The sequence below is a fragment of the Mus musculus genome, chromosome 5 (assembly GCF_000001635.26).
Source record: "Mus musculus strain C57BL/6J chromosome 5, GRCm38.p6 C57BL/6J".
Taxonomy (NCBI): Eukaryota; Metazoa; Chordata; class Mammalia; order Rodentia; family Muridae; genus Mus; species Mus musculus.
This window is the reverse complement of record NC_000071.6, coordinates 115,828,037-115,854,022: the sequence shown is the minus strand read 5'-3', so window position 1 is coordinate 115,854,022 and position 25,986 is coordinate 115,828,037. Positions and strand designations below refer to the sequence as shown.

General features: G+C 48.2%; 1 protein-coding gene across 22 annotated transcripts in view; it reads right to left on the bottom strand.

The window, feature by feature from the left end:
• Cit (citron) overlaps nt 1-8,799 on the bottom strand; it is a 163,730-nt gene extending 154,931 nt beyond the window's left edge. For 10 of the 22 annotated variants that reach the window (XM_006530130.4, XM_006530134.4, XM_006530137.4 and 7 more), the window contains exons 1-3: nt 8,722-8,791; nt 7,557-7,739; nt 2,730-2,871 (exon numbers count right to left, since the gene is read on the bottom strand). In XM_006530130.4, the coding sequence (XP_006530193.1) occupies nt 2,730-2,871; nt 7,557-7,652 (238 nt within the window). In that variant the 5' untranslated portion in view covers nt 7,653-7,739; nt 8,722-8,791. Of the gene's footprint in view, nt 1-2,729; nt 2,872-7,556; nt 8,368-8,699 lie in introns of those variants that run through there. The other 12 variants (XM_030254098.1, XM_006530140.4, XM_006530141.4 and 9 more) reach the window with 6 other exon arrangements.
• Nucleotides 8,800-25,986: the final 17,187 nt, after the last annotated feature.

Genomic DNA, 25,986 nt, shown 5'->3' with positions numbered 1-25,986 from the left:
CAGCACCCCTGGGGCCTCTGAGAGACAGTCCGCTGCTTAGTCTGCTCTAGGCGGCTCTGGTGATCAATGCTCTGACTCCTTTGTCGATTCAGAGGCGGCTGATCAGAATGTCCTCCCATGAGTGACTCAGAGCAGAACCAATCAGAACCTTCCATGGGACTGTGTAAAACTAACCACCTAGCACCGGGCTGAGTGATACACCTGCTTAATCCCGGCAGGGCAGGCAGAGGCAGATGGATCTCTGTGAGTTCAAGACCAGCCTGGTCTACTTAGTGAGTTCTAAGCCAGTCAGGGCTACACAGTGAAATCCTATCTCAAAAAAGCAAACACATCTAAGCTAATACATCTAACTGGGCAGGGGGTGGTATCCAGTCTCAGACACAAACTCATTTCTGCTTCCTGTGCAGACCCTTTACATGCAGAATGCAGAGGCCCATGTGCTAAATAAAGGTCGAGCCCTGGCACGGTATTACAGAGGCACTGAACCTCCCAGAAGAAAGTTTCTGTGGTGCTTCTCTGACTGAACTCTCCCAAGCCCTGGTGGATGGAGACCACACAGTCACACAGGCAGCACAAGCCTCCCTCCCAGCAAGAGGGAGGCCCCGTGGGAAGTTCCCAAGAGTGTGTGAGCCTCTGAAAAGGGCTAGTGAGACCCTGACTCCTCTCCTGCTCATTCCTAGCACTGAGGTAGACACCACACCCTCTTGCCATGATTCCTTGCCCAATCACAGGCCCTAAAGCAACCAACCATAGACTGAAATCCCCAAGGGGGCGAGACTAACCTTTCCTCTTTGCACCTGGCACCTATCCTGGGGGTTTTGTTACAGTAACAGAAAGCTGACTGACAACAGCCAGAGGTCTTCCAGGCTCAATAAAAAGCCGTCAAAGCAGCCTCCACTTCAGCACTCTTGGACACTCCTGGGCCACTGAGGAGGGACATCTGTCTTCTGAGCTACAGCTCATATCGCTCAGGTGGGAAACAGTTTAGGCCGGGGGGGGGGGGGGGGGGGGTGTCACATGATCTCTTTTCTGAGTATTCTAACTTGTGGCCAAAACACTCGGGTGTGGCTGGTCCCAGTAAAGCTTTGTTTATACCTACAAGTTTACAGTTTCCTGGCCCCTCACATAGAGGAACCACAGACAGTGCAAGATCCTGATCTCCATGAGAGACAGAGAGACAGAGAGACAGACTGACAGACTGAAAAATCGCAATGAAAAATCTAGCCGTAGCTACAGATGCTGAGCAAACCATCTAGAACATTCCAGCTTAAGAGAGCCTGGAGCTCATGATCTCAGCCTGTGTCACTGAGCAGAGGAATCCCCAGCTGAATGTGACCAAACCACAGACTCAGGATGAAGGGATACAAAACTATCCTTTTCAGCCTCAGACAGTTTGGAGTGCTTGGTTAGATGCTCATCTTAGACCAGACAGTTTCTCAAATCTGGCATGACTCATTATATGGTCCTGTGTGCTTTGGATGCTTGGTAAGAGGACCCCGGCTCACCCAGTAACACCCTCCCATGCCCCTTAGCCGTGACAACCCAAAAGGCCTTTCAGTGTTTCTCCAAGAGATGCTGGAGTGGAACACCCATTGGCTGAAAACGGTAGTGGGAAATATGAGAAGATCTGGCACCAGCATCCAACCGCCCCACCACATTGGAATCAAGCAAAAACTCAGGAATACTAAGTTGGCAGACAAAGTCAGTAGACCCATGACATTCACAGGCCCTGGGTCACTTTGCTGTCACCAGTTGCTTCTCCATTTTAGAAAAACCATCAGTAGCATAAATAAAACAAATCACTCAGCTAGGGGTGTAGTTCATTGGCAACGCTTACCATGAAGGAGGCAGAGAAAGGAAGAGGGGGGAGGAGAAGGAGGAGAGGAAGGAGAGGAAGGAGAGAAAGGAGAAGAGAGAGGAGAAGGGAGGGAGAGAGGGAGGAAAAGGCAGGAGGAGAGGAAGGAGAGAAAAGAGAGGGAGGGAGGAGAAGGAGGAGGAGAAGGAAAGGAAGGAGGGAGGGAAAGAGGAAGGAAGAGGAGAGGGAAGAGGAGACAGCAGATTCAGAACCATTACTGTATTCATCCATTTCCATGATTTTAAAATTAAGCAACAGAAACAAATTATCCTGAATTTCAACACAACGGTGCCTAAGCACTGAGCCTGCCCTGCCTTGCAGGACCGGTGAGCTCAGAGTGTAGGGACAGAGTCGGAGGACAGCATCTCCGTCATTTTTGAGTTCCTGGAACCAGCCATGCCTGAAGGAAGCATCCTTGGATTTGTCTCATGAGTTAACATGTTTCCTTTTTTGACTGAGTTTCTGTCACTTGGAGTGTCACTTAATTCTGGCCTCCAGACCACAACCGCACATTCTGTGCAGGGCCCCTGGGTCAGTCTTATGCAGACCATGGGGTTTCTGGAACTACAACCAACGCTTTCCACTTTCCGCCTCCAGCATCCTGTCTTTCTCTACAGCAGTAGTTTTCAACCTTCCTAATGCTGTGGGCCCTTTAACACAATTCCTCACGTTATGGTGACCCCCCAACCACAAAATCGTTTCATTGCTACTACACAGTTGTCATCTCAATACTGTTATGAACCATAACGTAAGTATCTGACAAGAAGGATATGTGATACGCAGCCCTTGAGAAAGGGCTGTCTGACCCCCCAAAGGGATGGAGACCCACAGGTTGAGAACAGCTGCTCTCTGGGGAGGGTTGGCCCAGACTTACACTTCTGGACAAAGCTGCTCACGTGCTTCATCTTCATCAGGGCGGGTTGGCTGCACTCTTCAAAGAGAGCGAAGAGGGCGTCTAGCATCCCTTCCCGGGAAAGAGCAGACATCTGCTGTTGAGTCATGAGGGGCGGTTTCCCCTAAAAAAACGGCAAACAGCAGATGGGGATTCTGTCAATAATGAAAAGCTCTGATCAATAACGTCCACACAGAGTAAATCACAAGCGACCGAGTCGGTTTAACTGCTTCCGGCACGCTGGCACCGATCCTGGGGCTGTTAAGTGATTATCTGCGTGGCTCCGTTGCTGGTGATTACTCGCCTGGATCTGGAGAAGTAAAAACCACCCTGAGAGCACCGCCCCTGGAAACAGGTCGCTCCTTTGCTGAGCCTGAGCTTTGTCGGAACCTTTGGAACTGTGGACCCTACGAGTTCAAAGGTGGCACCGCATCCACCATGGGAAACTAACTGACATTCCTTCCCTGTGTGGCTGAAGGGCAGCTGATACAACTTGAACCTCTTTAATTCATGTCAAGAAGTAGAAATGGATGCCTACCGTGAAGCCGAATGTATTCATGATCTGAGGGATCGGTTACAGATTGGCAGACTGTGTCTAGCCCACAAACATGTTTTGTTTGGCTGGAAGCATTTAAAATAAGTTGAATTATCTGCCAATATTTTTAAATCAGTAGATTTTACACACACACACCAGAATGTCTCTCTTTTCCTGAAACTCTAGCCGTTCTGGCAATATTACTGCTCTCTGTTTGGCTAGATCAAGACATAACTGGAGCTGAGGTCCCCCTCTTGGCGAGTGCCAAAGGTCACTGCAGACATGACTTCCTGTCTTCTGTCTGGCCAGCCTGATTCATTTATGCCCCACCATCCGGCCTCTCAAGACCTGAGTTGGGAAGCCAAGTTTAGAGCAACGATTCCCACGTGAGACAGTAGACTGTGGGCAAAATCTCTGTAAAAACAGCTAGAGGAGGGAGGCACAGAAAGTAAATTTTTATGACTTCAGGGGCTGGGGAAAACTGCTCATCACACAAGAATAAGGACCTGAGTTCGGATCCTCAAAAGCCCCGGAAAATATCTAGGCAAAGCTGCAAGTGTCCATCACCCCAACAATGGGGGATGGGATGGGATGTGGATTCCTGAAGTTCACTGTCCAGTTCATCTAGCTGAACTGATGAACCTCAGTGAGCAGGCGATCCTGTCTCAAAAGATTACAGTGGAGATCAACCAAGGAAATAGAGCCATTGTCTACAGCTGCCCCCAACCCACCCACACACACATACACACACACACACACACACACACACACACAAAATTTCAGTGCAGCCAGGCTTGGTGGTACATACCTATAACTCTAGCACATGGGAGACTGAGGCAGGAGGATTGTGAGTTCAAAAGAGTGGCAGACTCTTTCTCACACGCCCATCTCCAAGCACAGATGCCATCCCTGAGACTCGCTTTAAACGGCAGAGAGAAACCTAAATGGTGCTGTGCTGGCTCAGAGTAGAGCCGAACAGCCTTCATGGGAAGGCAGCTGCCATGCACAGGTTAGGCCATGTTAAGGGTTTGACATACTGCAGCCCCTGAGCCAAACAAGGCCCACTGCTGCCTGAATTACAATTAGTTCTGTCCGAACCCAGCCACGCCCACTCATTTACATATCGCTCCGGGCCGCTGGGTACTACAGTGGCAAAGATGAATAGCTGCTACTGATGACCCACAGAATGGAAAATCTTTTATTATTTGTAAAGAAAAGGAAAAGGAAAAAGAGCCCCCAGGTAGCCTAGGAAATGATTAAATAAATAGAAGCATGGCAGGCACCCCAGCCGGCCGGGCTTGGGAACAGCTCAGCTGGAAAAAGTGCTGGCCCAGCACTTGCAGAGAAGCCCGATGGCCTGGGTTTGATGCCTGGGACCCACAGAAAAGGCTAGATGTGGGGGCATATCTGTAATTCAAAATGAGAGGTGGAGGCTGGGAAATCTCTGAAAGTCTTTAGGCCAGTCGTCCAGGAAGATATCGTGGACAAAAACAAGAGAGACCCTGCCTCAAAATGCGGTGGGAGGATGCCAGACTGCTGAAAGCCGCCACCTGATAACCACAGGTGCCATGGCACGCCCACACATGCACATTCGAACATGCGCACATGCACCATGCCCAAGTCACACCCACAGTCACACAAGCATGTGAGCACACAAAAAATAATAAGAAATTTAAATAAACAGGGTGCCTAGGTGAGCAGTCAGTGCCTATATTCTACTGCCCCAGGTGTAATTTCTGCAGACTATAGACCCAGTAACCCTGGCAGAGCCACCCACTATGGAACAACCAACCTTCGGGGGTGGGTGTGTTTGCTTGTTTGGGACAGGGACTCTGGGTTTTTTGTTTTTGTTTTTTTGTAGCCCTGACTGTCCTAGAACTTGCTCTATAAACCAGGCTGGCCTTCAACTCACAGAGATCCACCTGCCTCTGCCTCCCAAGAGCTGGGATTAAAGGTGTGTGCTTCTGAGCCTACTGGGCTCGATCTGCAGAGCCCTGGGAAGAGAAGCCACTGCTCCTTTAAGTCTCAGCAAGGGCTTGTTACACAACACTGGGCAGCATAAAAGAGCAGCTGCGTGTGAATCACTAGAGAAGCACAAAAGAACAGATTCTCTGGCCCCATTACCAACCTCCTGAATTAAACTCTTCTGGGTCGCAGCTTAAAACCGATTTTAACAAATTCCCCGCAAGGCTCAGTCAAGCTTGGGAACCTCGGAGCCTGCCCCTTTGGTTGCCTCTAACGCTGGAAGATGAGCCTCATATCTCCTCCTCTGTTCACCTGAGAGTTAACCCAAGTAGACGGGGGGCGGGGGGGGGTCCCAGAGACTCGAGGAAGCTTAGGCTCGGAGCACCCCATAGCACACTCAAAAGCCTCAGCTCTCCATAGTTCTCAAAATGCCCTTTCTTTCGGAAATGAAAAGACCAGAAAGTTAATAGCTTTTTTTCCCCCTCTCATTTGCTTTCTACATCCTTGCTTAGCAAAATAAAAAACTGGCAAAGCCTGGTGATTTGTGAGATTTCTGGGGCTCTGGAAGTCTGCCAAGCCCCAAAATACAAGTCCTGAGTAGGAGAGAGACACACCGACTGAGACCCAGTCTAAAGGACACACAGAAGCAGAAAACAAGCCAGCCACTGCATCCGACCTGCAGGGTGACAGCCCTGCATGGGAGCAGCACAGCAGGCTCGGCTGGCACGCTGAGTTGTACCTGGATTCTTTGTCACAACCCATCTCCTCTTGCAGGAGGCACCCATTGCTACCATCTGCATGTGGTTTATCCTCCTGGGGTCCACGTGCTGCAAGCTTGACCCCAGTGTCAAATCTGTGGTCGCTTTAAAAGGTGGGGGTGAGACATTGTAGGGGGTTATAACCTGGTCTTCAAGAAACAAAAATGCTTTTTTTAACCTCAGGAGCTGAGAGCCCGGGTGTTAGAAAGGTCTGGTCTCTTATTTCCTATCTGGCCCATGTGATCTCTGGGCATTTTCCCCTAGCCAGTGTGGCAACATTGTAACCAGTCCCCGAGCAGAGCCAAGTAGAAGCCATTGGTGTACTTGAGGGAGCAGAACTGTCACCTATGGAAACCTCTTTTGTTTATAAAAGCACACACCCTCTGGCGTGCTGTTATCGCAATATAAAACCAACTAAGGTCACTCCACATTAAAGAGGGATGGAAGGGAAATGTCCTGGCTGGTTTTCTACAGCTGTGAGGAACATCATGACCAAAAGCAAGCTGGGCGGGGAAGGGTTAATTTCAGTATACAAATTACAGTCCATGGTGAAGGCAAGTCAGAGTAGAACCGAACTAGAAAACTGTCTGGAAATACTTGCATGACATTGGTCCTTACAGAAGACGAAACTGTTAGGCCCGGAATGAGGAATGTAGGCGTGGTGTTTAATCTAAAGAGCAGGAGAGCTGCCAGGTGCGGAAGCTGGCCCAAGCCTTTAGCCCCAGGACTTGGGAGGCAGCCACAGGTGGAGCTCTGTGATTTGAAGGCCAACCTGGTCTACATATTGAGTGCTAGGTCAGCCAGAGCTACGTAATAGAAAAAAACTTGTCTCGAAAAGAAAAAAAGAAAAAGAGAGAGAACAGATATCCCTCGTATGGAATAAGATTATAAATTAGATTATTCTACACTGGGGCTGAAGAGATGGCTCAGGGGACCACAATCTGGATCCCAAGGCCCACACAGGCAGCTCACAAACACCTGTAATACCAGCTCCCACATCCAAAGGATCCAAAGCTAGTTTCTAGCCTCTCTGGGTACCCAGACACAAGACAGATGCAGACAGACAGGCCCGTGTGCGTGCACACACGCGCGCGCGCACACACACAAATACACCCTAGAGACAATTTTGGTTTCTTCCATTGAAAGAAGCAAAAGTTTAAAAGTGTGGAGTATGGGCTGGCGAGATGGCTCAGCGGGTAAGAGCACTGACTGCTCTTCCAGAGGTCCTAAGTTCAAATCCCAGCAACCACCTGTAATGAGATCTGATGCCCTCTTCTGGTGTGTCTTAAATCAGTTACAGTGTACTTACATATAATAATAAATAAATCTTAAAAAAAAAAAGTGTGGAGTATGAGAAATGAGGGGACTCCCCTGGGGCACGTCCAGCCACGTACGTAATCATCAGCACAGTGGCACCTCAGTCCAGCTCAGGCAGGACATGTAAAAGAACAAACAGGATTACCCTAAGAATACCAGTCTCTGTCCATAATACAACCAAAGACGGCTACCACAGCAGACACGGGTGTGCATCGCTGGCTGGCAGCTGCTTACCTGGAAGAAGAGATTTAGCCTGGAGGCCCGACTGGCAATGGGCTCGGAGGCACTGGCCTCCGGCGGGTTCCGCACACCATACTTGAACTTCAACATCTCTCCGCCAACGCCGAAGGAACACTGGGGAAAGTCAAGCGGGTACTGACATTGAAGGCAGGAAGGGCTTGGCAGAGTCGTGTCTCCCTAAAGAGATCAGGATGAGGAGGTGGCGACCAGCCTCCACGGCACATGGGGCACAGACACAGGAAGGCCAAAGGTACTCATACACATAAGGGATGGAAATAAATCATTTCCAAAAGAACTACCAGCCATTGGTGGACTAGCAGACTGCAGCCTAATAAATCTCCACTTTTCCATTCTACCAGCTCTTTTCCCCTAGAAAACCCTGACGAACACAAATATCTGATGTCGCGTAGCTACATAGACCTAACCTGTGAACCAAGCCCAAAGGGTTTGATCAGTGAGCCTTGAGGATTATCCCAGGGAAAGGAAGGTTCACTGCCCCTGGAGGGTACAGAGATCAATGATCCTGAGGAAGATCGGTTGCCTGACTGACCAGATAGGCTAGAGAGGGAGAAAGACACAAGAAGGAGGCGCTGGGTTAGGCACGGAATAGAATACAGAGCCCACTTTCCCACCCAAGGCCTCAGTCCAGCTCATAGAATGAAGACACAGGAACAGAGAGATTAAGTGAGGGAGATAAGATCACACAGAAAATGGGAAGCGCCATGGGCAAGAATGCAGGTAAAGCTTGCAGGGGACAGAGACTGGTCTACAGGGGAATGGGTCCTCTTTAAGGGGCCCTGAGGTCCTCCGGCAGCACACCCAGAGACACTAACAACAACTCCTGCCCCAGACCCCAGGCTTCCCCCAGGACACCCCAAGGACGAACCAGAGACACTGGGTTGAACCCATTGTCCCGCCCCCAGGGCTGCACCCACAGACCCCGGGCTACCCCCAGCACACCCATGCTGCAGCCGCAGCAGACCCTCAGGAGCCCCCTCCCCCCGCTATCCTGAGGCCTTGGGTGGGAAAGTGGGCTCTGTATGAACGGGGTCGACCAGGGAGACCTGGGAAAGGGGACTGCCCCCCGCCCAGAGCCTCTCCAATCCCCCAACAGACACACACACAAACTGGACTCACACTCCGCAGACCCCCGGCTTACATTCGCCCCGCTCCGCTCCGCCCTGAGTCTCCCGCCCCAACGTTTGAAGGAAACGACGTGGGCAGGTCTCGGCCGTGCCTCAACCAATCAGCGCTCGCCATCTACTGATGGACAGCGGGGGTCTCCACCAGGACCCGCCCAGATCTCGGAGGGCTAGAGGAAGTGAAATGGAAAAGCCAATCACATTGTCTCTTCCTTTGACTAGCGACCAATAGAAAGAGGGCAAAGGAATCCAGGCGGGGTTGGGCTGGGAAGTTTGAAATTGGCGGTTGGCAGGATGCTGTGTTTGGAGATGGGGTCCCCTGCGGAGTCTGCGGCGCTGTCCATTTCTGTCCGAGCTCCTGCGGGGAGCTCTGCCCGAACTGCCTGCCTCAGATAAGGATGCTAGGAAACAAACTCCAGCCCTCTGCAGGAATGCACTCAATTGAGCCATCGCCCACGCCTAACGTAGGCGCCGGGGTTACGTGGGGGGGAATCAGGAAGCTGTGCGGTACAGCTGAGGCAGAGGAGTAATCGGAACCCACTCCAGCCTGCCTGCCTTGTACCTTTGGGTTGAGCCGCAGCAAGATCGTGAGGTCTCACCACAAAGATATGTTCAAGTAAATTTAAGCCAGGATCACTAGACCGCCCCCTTCTCTCAATGAGAAAACCCAGTGGCCATCAGTGTGTGGAAAGTGCCCAGCCTCGTTAGCAATGTGGGGGAAGGTGTTTGTGAAGAGGCGGCGCTGTTTACATTCACACAAGGGTAGGGTGTAAACTGACCTGTGAAGGGGCAATCTCGAAAAAGGAGTGTAGTATTTGCTAACACTGAGTGAGGCTCTCTGCACTCTATGACTACTAGGAATAGCTTTTCTAAATTATGTAACCGTGAAACGCATTCTAGAGAGCGAGCTCGAAATAGTGTTGTCTAACGCAATGGCAAAAGCTGGGGCAATGGCTCTGCGACTCTTCCAGGGGATCTTCCCTTGATTCCCAGCACCCACCTCAAACCCCTCACAACTCCCTGTAATTCCGGTTCCAAAGGATCAGATGATCTTTTCTGGCCTCTGCGGGCACCTGCACATAAGTGCACAGTGCACCTACACACACACACAAAAGAGACAAGTGTAAAAAATCAAGACAGCAACGCCAGGAAATAAGGCACCTAGGGTCCGAATGGAGGCTTTTGAAGGGACCATGAGAAAGGCAATGACCTTTTTCTTGACCCGATGATACTATAGCTATTTTGTGGGGGTTGGATGTAGGGGTGAGAGAGGGGCTGATTTTTTTTAGACAAAAAAAAGGAGGGAGGGAAACTGAGTCACACACCAGTAAGTGCAGGGTTAGGATCTGAACTGGGCTCTTTCATTCTTATTTATTTATTTATTTATGGTTTTGAAGACAGACTTTTCTCTGTCCTGGAACTCCACGATCAAGCTGGCCTTTTTAACTCCGAGATCTGGCTGCTTGGCCTCCTGGGTGCTGGGATTTTGGTTATGACACCAAGGCCTGGCTCTGAAGCCCATTTTTTTTTTATAACCACCAAATTGTAGTGACTTCTACTTTTCTCTATCCCAGGCCTTGGCACAGAATAGGTATTTATGAGTATGCTCAGACTAAAAAAAACAGACTGTAACAGCATGCTTGTCTGATTACAACTTGGCTTCCTCGTATAGATACACCTAGAGCATCCGTATGCACACTGAGACCAGCAGAGGAGGTTTGAAAACTACTAACATGTGGGCCAATGAGGTGGCTGAGCTTGTAAAGGCATCTGCAGCCAAGGCTGACGAACTGAGTTCAATCCTCAGGACCCACATGGAGGAAATAGAGATCCGGTTCTCACCAGTCATCCTCTGATCTCTCATACATGCCATACTTCCCCTGGACATGCTTGCACACACTGAAAGATGCAAATAAAAATAAAAGATAAGACGTCAGTACTTGGTAGGCAGAGGCAGGCGGATTTCTGAGTTCGAGGCCAGCCTGGTCTACAGAGTGAGTTCCAGGATAGCCAGGGCTATACAGAAAGAAAAAAAAAAAAGTTAAAACATAAAACAAAAAGAATACTAACACAGAGGCCTCCCCTGCTCCCAACTCATTTCCCTGTTCTAGGATCTAGGCTTGGGGGATTTTAAAAGCCCCCTAAGAGGCTCCAGGGTGTACCTTGCAGCCATCCTGGGGAAAGGAATGCCAAGAAAGCAGACAGCACTGCTAGCCAGGCAGCAGGAGATGTCGCAATCTGTTTGAGAGTGCGGTGCTGAAGACTGAACGGAGGAGACAGTCCCTGCCTGCTAAGCAAGCTCCATCCCAGACTCACTGTAAATCAGTGCCCTGACAATCAGGCTTCATCATCCGTCTCTGTGATGGAGAGTCTTCTCTGTAGGGAGAACCCACTGTAAAGCTGGCTCAGCTGCAAAATTACCTAAACACTCCGAGCTTCTTAGCTCCTGCTCCAGCGCCCCCACCAGCACCACCACTATGATGAAATCGAGGGAAGGGGATGGCCAGGTAATTTAAGGAACCAAGAGATCAGACTATATATAGTTCCATCATGTCGTCCAGGCTGATGAAACGTAAGCCAAGCTCTGGGTCTGACCTTCAGTACCATGGTAACCGCTGCCAGGCAGGGTTGTGCACACCTTTAATCCCAGCACTATGGAGGCGGGAGACAGGCAGATTTCTGAGTTCAAGGCCAGCCTGATCTACAAGGAGAGTTCCAGGACATAGATGTCGGATCCCCTGGAACCTGAGTTACAGATGGTTAGGAGCTGCCATCTGGGTGCTGCTGAGAGGCCAAATCTTTTACAAACTCCATTTTAGAGAACCTGAACCTGTTTGAACTCACGTAAATTAACAAGCCAGTACCTAACATTAGTTTCCAAGTTATCCCTCCCCCCAACAAAACCCAAACCTACCTTAAGTGTCTAGGCTCACCACCAACAAGACCAGCATCTCCAGGTTACTCCCCTAACAAGCCTGTAACCCCAGGTTACAAGCCCACCCCCTGCCTAATAACCACCAATGCAGAGGGGAGCAGAAGTTAAGTTTATGATATGACTCCCAGCACCAGCAAATTATCTTAAAGGCCATAGTAACTTCCCAATTAGATGCTTGCACACTCGCTCCCTGCTTACTACTTACTATAAAGCCCTGCCCCTCGCCCAGATAGACATTCGGGACTCTGCATCGCCAAAACTGTCCTGTGTGACAGTCCTGTGCTGAGGAGCCCCAAGCTAGCTCAAATAAAAAGGCCGTACTGTGATTGCATCTGATAGGTTCCTATCTGGTTTGGGGGGGGGGGGGTACCGCTAACACTTCCCTGACACTACACTGGCAGCTGAGCCCAGGTCCTCTGCAAGAGCAGTCACTTTTCTGTTGCCGTGATTAAACACCAAGTCAGGAGCAACCAATAGGAAGAAGAGCTTAGTTGAGCCTATGGTTCTGTGAGACCACGACTTAAAGCGTTTCTCCCTGAAAGGTAAAGCCCCTGGACGTTCCCCAAGCTTGTTTTCCCTGATCTCTAAAAATACAGCCAGAAAGAAGCACTTCGTTCTCTACAGCCAGCAAAAAGCCTTTTTGTTTCTGTGCCTTACAGCCAGAAATGCAATGATTGTGGAGAGACCTAGCCAGGCACTTGTTTGGCTCCCTGTACCAAGGACACCCAATAGAAGAGCTGTAGCCAAACTCCTCCCAACTCTCCTCCCAACTCCTCCCAACTCCTCAGCTAGCAGTTAAAAGCCCACTACTGTTCCCGCTAGCTAGAGGTCGGACTTCCCCTGCCCTGCATGACAAAAGGAGTTCATCCTCAGCTAGCTAACAATAAAACCTCTTGCAGTTTGCATCAGGTATGGTTTTCTCTCAAGTTATTGGGGTGCCGGCCAGCTCATCCCGGGACTTGAGCAGAGGTCTCCCCAGTTTCGGGGGTCTTACAGTTCCTGAGGGAAAAGGCCCCACCGTGGCTGAGAGAAATGGCAGCCAGAACAGGAAGCTGAGAGGGTGAACCTTCAACAACAAGCATGGAACAGAGAGCCGGAACTCATAATAGTGAAAGTCTTTTTTTTTTTTTTTTTTGTCTCTGCCTCCCAAGTGCTGGGATTAAAGGCGTGTGCCACCAGAGTCTTTTAACTCTCAAAGCCTACCTTCAACAAGGCCACACTGCCTAATTCTCAAACAGCGCCACCAACTGGGGACCAAATATTCAACTACCAGAGACTATGAATGTATCTATTCTGTGCTAGAGGCTGGGATCAACAAAGCCTACAAAGACAGCAAATGCTCCCTGACATTTCATCTAGGCTCCGCCCTACAGTTACCTGGCAACATCCAGGTGTGCCTGACTCGCTATAGGGGCTGCTTGCCCTGCCCTCACCCTCATTCTCTTGCTCTTGTTCCTTACCCGCCCCACTCCTGCTCATGGCCTGCCTCTTTCTTTTCTCTCTCCCTCTCCCTCTCCCTCTCCCTCTCCCTCTCCCTCTCCCTCTCCCTCTCCCTCTCCCTCTCCCTCTCCCTCTCCCTCTCCCTCTCCCTCTCCCTCTCCCTCTCCCTCCCCTCCGAGTGCCTTGAGTTTATCTATACTATGTGATCCTTGTGGCTGGTACCTCAGAGGGGGAAGTGGGTGCCTCTGCGGGTCCTTGCAGAGGCATCCCTTCCCCCACACCATACCCTGCCTCCAGAACAAACATCCCTGCCTTCCTTATCTTTTTATAAAACACGACACTCAACGGCTGCTGGCCCATCTTCTCTCCAACTGCCTTTTTAGGATGGGTTTGGTTTGGTTTGGTTTGGTTTCGTTACAAGACCCTGGGAGAGAAATTACAAGAGCATAAACCCTACCCAAGTTTCCACCACTGTAGAAAATGTCCCCAGAGAGACCAACTTCCTATCGATCTGCCTTTTGGTTCTCAAAGGACAGGGTGAACCCTCCCTGCCCCATGACAGCATGTCTTCTGACAACTGTTGTAAGATCAAGACCACAAAGCCATCTGATTGTTAGACTTAACTCTTTTTTAAAAGATTATTTATTTTATTATATATGAATACATTGTAGCTGTCTTCAGACACACCAGAAGAGGGCCTCTGAGCCCATTACAGATGGTTGTGAGCCACCACGTGGTGGCTGGGAATTGAACTCAGGACCTCTGGAAGAGCAGTCAATGCCTTTAACCACTGAGCCATCTAGAGTAAACCTAAGTTCTTGGCAGAAGCTGCAGAGAGAGGTCTGCCCCATACCTGCCCCACCCATCTATGCCATCCTCCACCACAGAGGTACCGTGGATTGCAACTGACGATGGAGAATCCATAATTTGCACTGGAAGTTAACACTTTGGCTGTGGAGTAATTTGTCAGGAACACGGAGATGTTTCCATTTCTTTGGGGGTACATATCTGAGGTGAGGTTTATTCTGTAGTCACCCTATGTCCCACTCTGTCCCGTGGGTTTGGACAACATATGATAGTGTATAGACACCTAACAAGATCACAGAGAATAGTTTCACGGACCTAAAAACCCTCTGTGCTCTACATGTCCCCTGTTAGACAAAACTTACCTTGGCCTAAGAACTAACCTGTCACACATGTATGATGTGAAAATTCCCACTGAACACATGAAATGTAATTTATTTAAACTAGTAGCGTTTATAAGCTAATTTTTAAAAAGTAAATAAATATTTCCCAAATTTTAACTATGATGACAATCTTGGTGGATTGTTACAAGGTCTCTCAGAGCCAGACACTTTCCCAATGCTGTCTCTGGGTTTGAGTGGGTAGTTCTGAATCTATGTTTTCCTTCTTAAACCATAGATAAAGCTGGGCGTGGTGGCGCACGCCTTTAATCCCAGCAGTCGGGAGGCAGAGGCAGGCGGATTTCTGAGTTTGAGGCCAGCCTGGTCTATAGAGTGAGTTCCAGGACAGCCAGGGCTACACAGAGAAACCCTGTCTCGAAAAACCAAAAACAAAAAAACAAAAACAAAACAAAAGAAAACAAAACAAAAAACATTCTAGCCTAGCGAGGAAAGATACATTTTCAAAACATAATTAAATGGCTACTGGTTTCTCTGCTACTTGATTATAGTTCATTTTCTACGATGCTCAGGCTTTTTGGCTAGTTATGTTTCTTCAGGAATGCTTCCGGCATCTGAGCACGGCTCACACCTGTAACCCCAGGGCTCTGGAAGGAGAGAAATGCATTGCTATAAGCACAGGTCAGCCTGGGCTTCACGTGAGTGGTAGGTCAGGCTAGCACAGCCTGAGACCCTGCCGCAATCAACAAGAAGAAGAGGGCTGGGGGTGGGGTGGGGGGTGACTTAGTTGGAAGAGTGCCATTTAAATATGAGAACCTGCAATCAGTCCCTAGGGCTGATGGAGAGCCAGGGGCAGCAGCCTGTGCCAGCCTTGGGGAGGCAGAGACAGGAGGGCAGGCTGGGGCTTGGTGGCCAACAACTCTGACTGAATTACTGAGACAGAGAGACGCTGTCCTCCCCCGTGCCCCAAAATAATAATGTGGGAAAACAAGTGAGTAGGACACCTGAGGTCAACCTCTGACAGACAGACAGACAAAAAGACATACACACAATGTTACAAACTATAAAAACAGTCCTTTCTAGCATGATGGTGAACGCCTTTTATCCCAGCACTTGGGAGGCAGAAACAGGCCAATCACTGGGAATTTGAGGCCAGCCTGGTTTTCATGGTAAGTTCTCAGTACTACATTGTGAGAGTGTGTCTCAAAAAAAAAAAAAAAAAAAAGAGAATACAATGAAAAATTCCTTCAGCTTGCTGGCTTCAGGGTAGTGTCACAAACCCCAATTCATTACACTACAAGTCGCTTAAGCATATAAAACTCACATCAACTTTTCTCTCAGGGCAACTGGGGAAAAAAATGTCATTAAATCCCTGCAGTTGCCCAGGTCTTCTTTTTCAGGATCCTTAGCATAATTAGTACTGACAACAGACCAGAAACCTGTGTGTGACAGAGACTCGATGAATGCCAATCTCTCAGCGCTGATGAAAGCATACACCGGCTATGGACGGCCGGTGTCATGTGCCTTGGCGGAGCTCCAAGAAAACAAACACCCAAACCTTGAATTATGATTAAATCCACTCCACTGGGCTGGAGAGATGGCTCAGCAGGTAAGAGCACTGACTGCTCTTCTGGAGGTCCTGAGTTCAAATCCTAGCATCCACATGGTGGCTCACAACCATCTGTAATGAGATCTGATGCCCTCCAATGGTGTGTCTGAAGACAGCTACAGTGTACTTACATATAATAAATAAGTAAATCTTAAAAAAAAAAATCCACTCCATACCTTCCAGCGGGGCTCATCTTAAATCTGCATAGTGATGTTTAATAAGACCAAATTCCACCTTTCTTGTCAACCTAATATTCATTTTTAAACCTTCACCCCCACTCCCGCCCCATGCCCACCCTCACCCTAGGATTATGTTCAGTTTGCTCCAAGCATCTGTCCCCCAAAGCTTGAGCAGTGCCTGGCTCTTAGGACTCCCTCAGTGAGTTTGTAGTGGCTGAACAGCAGAAGATGCCAGCAAAGGCCACATAGGAAATAGATAGGAGCTGAGGACAGCGGTGCACTTTATGACCCTGGTACCTGGGAGGCAGAGACAGAAGGATTGCAAGGGTAAGTCTAGCCTGGGCTACATCAAAAGACTCCATCTCCAAATAAAATAGAGTGAAACAAACCAAGAACCGGATGATAATAAAAAATTTGGTGACTAAAATGATTTCATTACGTCTTGAGTTGGGGGACTATGAAGACCTCATCAGATATCACAAGTTTGGTAACTCACGTGCGCATACACACACACACACACACACACACACACACACACGCGCGCTAGACTTACCCTTGCAATCCTTCTGTCTCTGCCTCCCAGGTACCAGGGTCATAAAGTGCACCGCTGTCCTCAGCTCCTATCTATTTCCTATGTGGCCTTTGCTGGCATCTTCTGCTGTTCAGCCACTACAAACTCACTGAGGGAGTCCTAAGAGCCAGGCACTGCTCAAGCTTTGGGGGACAGATGCTTGCACGCACACACATGTACACGCATGGACACACTTATCAGGTGTCTACTTTTTGCTAACACCGGTTTAGTTGTTAGAACCCCCTGATTAGCCCATGTGTATGGTTCAGTGGTAGAGCGCTTGCCCAACAGGCGCAAGGTATGGCTGCCCACCCGGGGAAACACAGTTCCCGGGCTAAGTCACTCCTTTTCTAGTGACAGTGACAAACAATGATCAGGGTCAGTCAGTAAAATGAGCCACAGAGAAAAATGAACCACTAGGAAGGTTCACAGAGTCTAGGGTGGGGCCAGGGAGAATTACCATCATCCGAGAGGTGTTGAGGGACAGCATTGTTGAGAGGGTGGCATTCTACAAAGAAACCCCACCTCGAAGGCACAAGCAGGCAGATTTCTGAGTTCGAGGCCAGCCTGGTTTAAAGAGTGAGTTCCAGGACAGCCAGGGCTACACAGAGAAACCCTGTCTTGAAAAAGCGCCTTTCCCTGATGATCCATCTTTGCTGGCCCAAACATGCTTTTTTTTTTTTTTTTTTTTTTTTTTTTTGTTCTGTCTGTCCATCTGTTTGTTTGTTTGTTTGTTTGAGACAGGATTTCTCTGTGTAACCTGGGGTTGGTCTGGAACTCACTCTGTAGAACAGGCTGGCCTCAAACTCCCTGAGATCCTTCTGCCTCTGCCTCCTGAGTGTTGGAACTAAAGATGTTTACCATTATACATAGCCCAATACTCCATGTTGAAAAATCTCTGTATGTGGTGATTGACAGTTGTGATGTTTCTACCTTTGGAGACTTTTTTTTCCTTCTCTTTCTAAACATCCATCCATATATGTTGATTGACATCTATAATGTTTCAACCTTTGGGGATTTTTTTCTTTCTAATCTGTGTGTGTGTGTGTGTGTGTGTGTGTGTGTGTGTGTAACACAGACAGGCACAGAGGAGACAGAAGCATGCAATGGCCACAGAGGGCAGAGGAGGACATGGAATCCCCCGGGGCTGGAGTTACAGGCTGCTGTGATCTGTCCCACGTGGTGCTGGGCAGGAAACTCTGGTCCTCTGGAAGAGCAGCAGGCAGTCTTAAGCACTGAGCTACCGCCCTAACCCTGCCTCCACCTCCTGAGTGAGAGCTGGTGTCCAAATGTCTGTTCAACACTCTGCTCCCATTCCTGTTTCTTTGAGACAGGGTCTCACTGTATAGCCCTGGGTGGCCCGGAACTCTCTGTGAAGACCAGGCTGGCCTTGAACACACAGAGACCCATCTGCCTCTTCGGTGCTGGGATTAAAGGCGTTTATACACCACACACACACACACACACACACACACAAGGCCCAGTTCTTTGGGGGCTTATGACCAGGAATGGATTGCTGGGTCTTACACTAACATTTTGAAGAACAGCAAATGGGTTTTCACAGTGGCCACGCCTTTTAAAGTTACCAGCACTTATGAAGCAAGACTCCCGTGTCTCTGTAACCCTCACCTACGTTACTTAGTCTCCAGATCTTAAAATATCTAGTAGCCATTCTCTCGGTGTGAAGTGGTATCTGATTGTGCCCACTTACTTCATTTTTAAATGTCTAAACTTCTGTCTTTTCTGTATTTGCCATGCACACGCCCCCTGGTATATTTTTAGCTTCCTTGTTTAGTAATAACCTTTGTCTCATTTGGAACGTGGGCGTTTCTCTTCATCCCACACATCCCACGCTGCGGAATGTACACCTAGACTTCTCCAGCCCTTGGGCTTCTGCCTAGACAGACCTCCAGAAGGGCCATTGCTTGGTTGTGGTTTTGCCTCACCAAAGCAGAAGCGCTCTCTAGTGGCCAGAGCAGATATCTGCAGGGGCAGCCCTCTCTTCCCCGGGTGAGGGTCCCCAGAGGGTGCTTGATACTTACATTATTTACCTTGTCATCCATCTGTTGGAGCCAGGAAAGGCTTCAGTCTAACTATGCTGCACAGATAGACAGATAGGTTCTCACCTCAAATGACAAGAACTTCTCCCATGCTCTCATAACGGCTCCTTTCCTAAAATAGGAATAGAGACACAGGTGACATTTTGATAGACAGTCTATCCAAGAAATTATTTTATTTTCTTCCAATCGCCTCCTTCACCCATTACCTTTTGGATTTACCTTTCTAACCTCAAAAGACATCTCAAATGTGGGGAGGGTGGAGTTCAGTGGGCACACCACCCTCCTAGCACACAGGAGGTCCTGGGTTTGAATACCAGGACCCCATAAAACAGGCATGGTAGCACATGACTATAGTCCCAACACCCTGGAGGTGGAGGCAGGATGATCTGACATTCGAGGTAATCCTGGGCTACCTAATGAGTTCTAGGCCAGCCTGGGCTACATAGAGAATTTCAGGACAGTCAGGGCTACATAGAGAGAATATGACTATAAACAAAAACAAAACAACAAAAATAAAAAAATTCCCGGGGGCTGGAGAGATGGCTCAGGGGTTAAGAGCACCGACTGCTCTTCCGAAGGTCCTGAGTTCAAATCCCAGCAACCACATGGTGGCTCACACCCATCTGTAATGAGATCTGATGCCCTATTCTGGAGTGTATGAAAATAGCTACAATGTACTTACATATAATAAATACATAAAAGAAAAGCCCAGCATAGCCTTTATTAAAAAACAAACAAACAACAAACAAAAACATTCCCAACAGACTGGGCATGGGGCATTGAAATGAGGAGGAACTGTCTAGAAGGAGTGGCCTGATCTTTTATAGTTGTTCCCTCCTGTTTAAAGTTCCTCTGATGTTTATGTCAGAAGCTGAACTTAGGGTTTTAGTGATGTGAACAGATACCATGACCAAGGCAACTCTTTTTTTTTTTTTAAAGATTTTATTTATTTATTATATGTAAGTACACTGTAGCTGTCTTCAGACACTCCAGAAGAGGGCGCCAGATCTCGTTACGGATGGTTGTGAGCCACCATGTGGTTGCTGGGATTTGAACTCCAGACCTTCGGAAGAGCAGTCGGGTGCTCTTACCCACTGAGCCATCTCACCAGTCCCCCAAGGCAACTCTTGTAAGGACATTTAGTTGGGGCTGGCTTACAGGTTCTGAAGGTTCAGTCCATTATCATCAAGGCAGGAATGTGGCAGCATCCAGGCAGGCATGATGTAGGAGGAGCTGAGAGTTCTGCATCTTCATCTGAAGGCTGCTAGCAGAATACTTGCTTCCAGCCAGCTAGGATGAGGATCTTAAAGCCCACACCCACAGTGACACACCCACTCCAACAGGGCCACACTCACTCAAGTAAGGCCACACCCAGTCCAACAAGGCCACACCTTCTAATAGTGCCACTCCCTGGGCCCAACATATACAAACCATCACAGGAGGAGAGAGTCATACTCTATACAGTTTTCTGAAGTAGGAAGTGGGTCCCCATTGGACTCTTTGCCAGGCCCACCCTTCTCTTCCACTCACATCCCAGCTAGATTCTAAGATGCCCACTGTCTTCATTGCCATCTCCCATACAGGGAGCTCAGGCGATCACATCTGGTCTCCTATTTGTGTCCTTCCAGCCCCACACCCCAACTATACTCTCTGTTTTTCTCCTTTCCCTCAGACATTACAAAAGCAATTTAAAAGGAACTGAGTCGTTCTTTACAGCTGATGGAACTACAAGGCGAACAGCTCTAAGAGACACACTAAAAACTTATTAAACGCCAACGAGACTCCTGAGAGATAATCAAACATAAGATGAAAGCACAAAGAATAATAATCAATGGCTTTCTATTCTACAGCACCAACTACTGAGCTAAACCTAAGAAATCAGTGCACTTCAGTCACTAGGCACTACCAAGGTCCTATAAATAAGACGAACAAGAAAAGATCAGGGTTCACACAAAGAAAACTGTGAATGCTGACTACAGACACTAAAGCAGGACACAGCACAGATGGTGGTCTGGGGATTCCTTTCCATCCCACATTAACCTAGAAACCAAAAAGCAAGATAAACAAATCGGTGGCCTGCCCTTGGAGTAGGATTCTCCACTCTGCATTAAGACATGCATGGTTGAGGCAAGTATCACACTAAGTGAAAGAAGCCAGACATAAAAGGGTGTGGGCTGGACAGATGGATTTATATAATATTTAAATATTTTAAATATTTAAATATTTTAAAGAGGGAGGAAATGAAAGCAAGAGAAGATGAGAACGAGGACCAATTTTTTTAATGGTATGATGGGACAGTTGGGGGCTCAGTGAGAATGTCCTTTTTTTAAAATTATGACTGCTTTAAACTTATTTTTTTAATTATGTGTATTTGTGTGTATGTCCTTGTGGGTGTGTGCACAAGAGTGCAGTGCCCATAAAGACCAGAAGAGGGCATCCAATAATTTGGAGCTAGAGTCAGAGGCTGCATTGAGCCCCATGACATGCTGGGAACAGACCTCCAGAACTAAGTAAAGCTATGGCCTCTGCTCTTACTTACCCACAGAGGAGTGGCTCTGGGTACATAACTTTGTAAAATTGTATCTAAATGACCAGGTGTGGCGATGCCTGCCTGTAATCCCAACAGGCAGGAAGTTGAGGCAAGAGACTGGAGAACCCATGCCAACAAGCATAGCAAGACTCAGTCTTGAAAAGAAACAATGTATCTAAGTGTATCCTTATCTAAATATCTCCCCTCCTTGTTCTATTTTATTGCAGGCTAATTAGGTCTCAATGAAGGTGGGAGGGGAATGAGACACAATTAAGAAATTCACCAAATTTAGGGTTTATGAGGAAGGTGGGCAGAGACAGAGGGAGACACTGAGGATAAACTGGGGGAAAAAAATCAAGTTATTAGATCAGTTGAGAACATAAGCTCAGAGTCCCTTAATTCTGTGGCACACTGCAAAGACTCAACAATGCAGTGGGTTTCTGCTTCCAGGAACCTTCCATCCCTAAAGAAGGCTTCCCTGGGGTGATGTAGAAAAAACAATAGTTTGTCATATTGTTGTGTTTTGGGGGCTGGGATCCACCCTAGGACACAGTGTATGATATGCATGCATAAACAACCAATCTGTATCCTCATCCCGAGGTGTGTGTGTGTGTGTGTGCATGCGCGCTCATATACACACAACAGGGCATATGGAGGTCAGCGGACAATTTGAAGGAGTTGTTCCTTTTCTTCCACCTTGGTTCTGGGGACCGATCACGGGTTGACAGGTTTGTGCGATGCAGTAGTTACTCTTCTTTTGCTGTGATTAAAAAAAAAAAAAATACCGTGATCACAAAGCAAGTTAGGAAGGAAAGGGTTTGCTTCTGTTACAGATGGGAAAGAAGAGCCTTTCGGGATAAGAAGACAAGGTAGGTGGAGTGTGAAGCCTGCCAGGTAGGAGAGAGAGAGAGAGAGAGAGAGAGAGAGAGAGAGAGAGAGAGAGAGAGAGAGAGAGAGGGAGGGAGAGAGAGAGAGGGAGAGAGAGAGAGAGAGGGAGAGAGAGAGAGAGAGAGAGAGGGAGAGAGAGAGAGAGGGAGAGAGAGAGAGAGAGAGAGAGAGAGAGAGAGAGAGAGAGAGAGAGAGAGAGAGAGAGTTGGGCAAGCTCACCCCAGTAGACACATTTCTTCCAGCCAGGTTATCCGGTAACATTCTCACAAAGCACCTGCAACTGGGGATCAAGTGTTCAAACCCACGAGCCTGTGAGGGACATTTCCCATTGAAACCAGCAGACGCAGCAAGGGTTTCTCCCCATCCAGCCATCTCACCTCCTGCCTTCTGCTTTCTGTTTGGTATGGCATCGCTCATTCATCTAGAACTCTGCCAGGTAGAGGCTGGCTGCCCAGCTGCCTTCCAGAGATTTGCCTGTCTCTGCCTCCCCAGCACTGAGACTACAAACACCTGCTATCACGGCTGGGGCCTTTACATGGTACGTGGGTTCTGGGGATGCAACTTGGGTCCTGGAATGTGTTAGGCAAGTACTTCACCACCTCTCCTCTGCCCTCTCTTGTTCTTTCTTAATGAAGAGGGGATCTCATGACTACATGACTATAATTTCTTTCTTTGGAACAAGACCCTTTTTTTTTTAAGCTTTATTTTTATTTATATGAGTACGCTGTAGCTGTCTTTAGGCATACCAGAAGAGGACATCAGATCCGATTACAGATGGTTGTGAGCCACCATGTGGTTGCTGGGAATAGAACTCAGGACCTCTGGAAGAGCAGTCAATGCTCTTAACCACTGAGCCATCTCTCCAGCCCAACCTCCTCTTCCTCCTCTTCCTCCTCCTCCTCCTCATTCTCATTTTTGAGTCTTAGCTGCTTCCTCCAGGGCAGTCCTGTTGACAAATGATGAGCAGAAGGCTCCAAATCCTTTAAGATTTTATATTTGAACCATAGAGATTGCCAAGAATCCTTTATTTCATAGTGCATAGACATGGACCACCTACAAGCAGAGATAAATTCTGGAGCTCTAAGCAGGGGAAATGGGTGAGGCTCAGCTAGAAGACTTCAGGCCACTCGACCCCAGAAATAAGACAGGAGCAGAGAATTGATCAGTTAGCTCCCATGGTGCTTCAGATGAAACTCTTAAGAGCGAACAACGAACGGCTGCATGGGCATGCTTTATGCACAGTGTAGACAAAAATTGAGATGCTAGCCGGGCGTGGTGGCACACGCCTTTAATCCCAGCACTCGGGAGGCAGAGGCAGGCGGATTTCTGAGTTCGAGGCCAGCCTGGTCTACAGAGTGAGTTCGAGGCCAGCCAGTCTGGAAAAACCAAAAAAAAAAAAAAAAAAAAAAAAAAAAAAGATACTGTCTTAATGTGACCAATTTCTCTGGGCACAGAGATTTCCCACAACCTGTGAAGACATTGCTCTCTGAATTGGAGCGCTTGGCGTATTTTTAGAACTGAAATGTCTTTCTCAGGGGTGGTGTGGTTCGAAGATGATTGCTCTTCTAACCCAATTTGCTCTCTCATCCCCATTAGCAGGGTCTAAATAAGCCATCTTTGAAAAATAGAGCTTGTTGCGCCTTCCAGAGCCCAACCGTCAGCTCGCTTGCTTTGCGGAGGAAAAACCACTTCCAGCACAGCCAGGTAATACACCTGAGATCCGTGTCCTGCCTTCCCACCACCCACCACCCTGCCTAACCAGCATTACTTAAGGAACAAGGAAATCATTGCGATTGAAAACTTTTACATCAGCCTTTCGATGAGAGCCAGCGGGCCTACCTTTCGTGGTGATGTATGTGTTTAGTCTTTGTTTTCTGAGTTACCCCAGTGTCTCTCTATTCAACATCACAAGCCAATGCAACGAGGGCAACTGTGACAAGTGATCTGGGCACCAGGCAGGTTTGTCTATGTCAGTTACTGTGTGTGGTATAGCATTGCCACTGACGCATAAAACACCCCGTGCTGGGGATGGTGAGATGGCTCATCAGTTAGGAGCACTTGCTGCTCTTCCCGAGGACCTCAGTGGAATCCGGGCACCACACTGAGATTGCTCACAATCTCCTGTTAACTCCAGCCACAGACCTCACCACCTCTTCCGGCCCCCACAGCACCTGCGCACGCCCACACATGTATAAATACCTTAAAAGACTAAAATTGCTGGCTGGGTGCTGGTGGCGCATGCCTTTAATCCCAGCACTCAAGAGGCAGAGGCAGGCGGATCTCTATGAGATCAAGGCTAGCCTAGCCTACAGAGTGAGTTCCAGGACAGCCAAGAGTACACAAAGAAACCCTACCTTGAAAACAAACAACAACAACAAAAACAAAACCACTAAATTAAAATTTCTATTAAAAGTGCTTGTTATCTTAGAGTTTAGATGGATTCTCTGCAAAGCCCTAATGTGGAGCCAGTGTTTTGTCTCTGGAACTGACTGGGAAGGACTTGCTTTGAGCCTGTGCAAATGCTGTCAGCATTTAGCTCCTCGAAAGTTCCATGTGTAGTTGGTTTTTTTCTCCGTCAATGGAGGCCAAGTTCAAAAACAAAAACAAAAACAAAAACAAAACAAAACAAAACAAAAAAGCCGGGCGTGGTGGCACACGCCTTTAATCCCAGCACTCGGGAGGCAGAGGCAGGCGGATTTCTGAGTTCGAGGCCAGCTTGGTTTACAAAGTGAGTTCCAGGACAGCCAGGGCTATACAGAGATACCCTGTCTTGAAAAACAAAACAAACAAACAAACAAAAAATTTAAAAATGGAGGTCAAGTTCATTTCCTTGTCAAGTAGCCCCATGCACAGAGCAGCTAGCACAAGCAAAAAGGAGCCTCTCTCAGCAAGAGACATGACAGTCAACTATGGTATATAATACCAGAAACAGTCGAATAGACTCCTAGTGAGAAGCAAGCAACAGATACCAGCCTCACTAGAGGGGAGAGGGTCACACAAGGGTGTGAGCACAGAGGTGGAGATCACAGAAGTCACAGTGGAATGGTCCTCCACATCCTTCAAGCAACCCACATCACCTTGGTTCTCTATCCCCTTGAGAAGCAGTGAACTGCATCCTGGGAGGTATCATTGACTGTTGAGGTTTGGTCTTTTGCTTTGTACTGTGATGTTAAGTGTGGCCCCCGTACCCCCCACACCCCTGCCGCCCCACCCCTGCCAAGACCTGGTTGTCCTAGAGATGCACTCTGCATGTAGACCCAAATGATGCTATGTGACCTTGCCCCCAAGTTATTTCTGATTGGTAAGTAAGGATGCCTACAGCCTAAGTAAGGATGCTGGGCAGAATTAAGATAGAATCAAGAATTAAGGGCTTGATGTTCCCAGCTGGGAGCGTCAGAGGAGACCACAAAGGGAGGGAGAAGAAGGTGAAGGCGGAAGAGAATGATGCCATGGGCTAGTTAGTAGTCAAGAAAACGTGGCCCTAAGGGCTGGACAATTGGAGTTAAGAACAGCCCAGATGAAACATAATAAGTAATAACTCGGGGTTATCAATAGGAAAGTAGATTCTAATACTACAGAAGGTAGGTATCTGTCCAGCTCTTGTGCTGCTTAAGGCTTATTGTAAATAATCAAAGTTGTGTGTCTTTTATCTGGGAACTGAATGATCAAAGGTGGGGTAGGAGCCCTGAAATGGGGTTAACAATTTCTACAATTGACAACACATCTCTGGCATGCTTCTCTTATTATTATTATTTTTTAATCCCCTGCCTCTTCTTTTTCCTCCTCCTGTCTATCTGCCCTCCAGATGGTCACATACCAAGTCACGATGCTTTAATCAACAAAGGACCCATCTGGGGATAATGGAGCCAATCACTCACATCACCCAGTGGGCTGGGGCTGCCAGCACATTGGGTACATGTGGTGATAC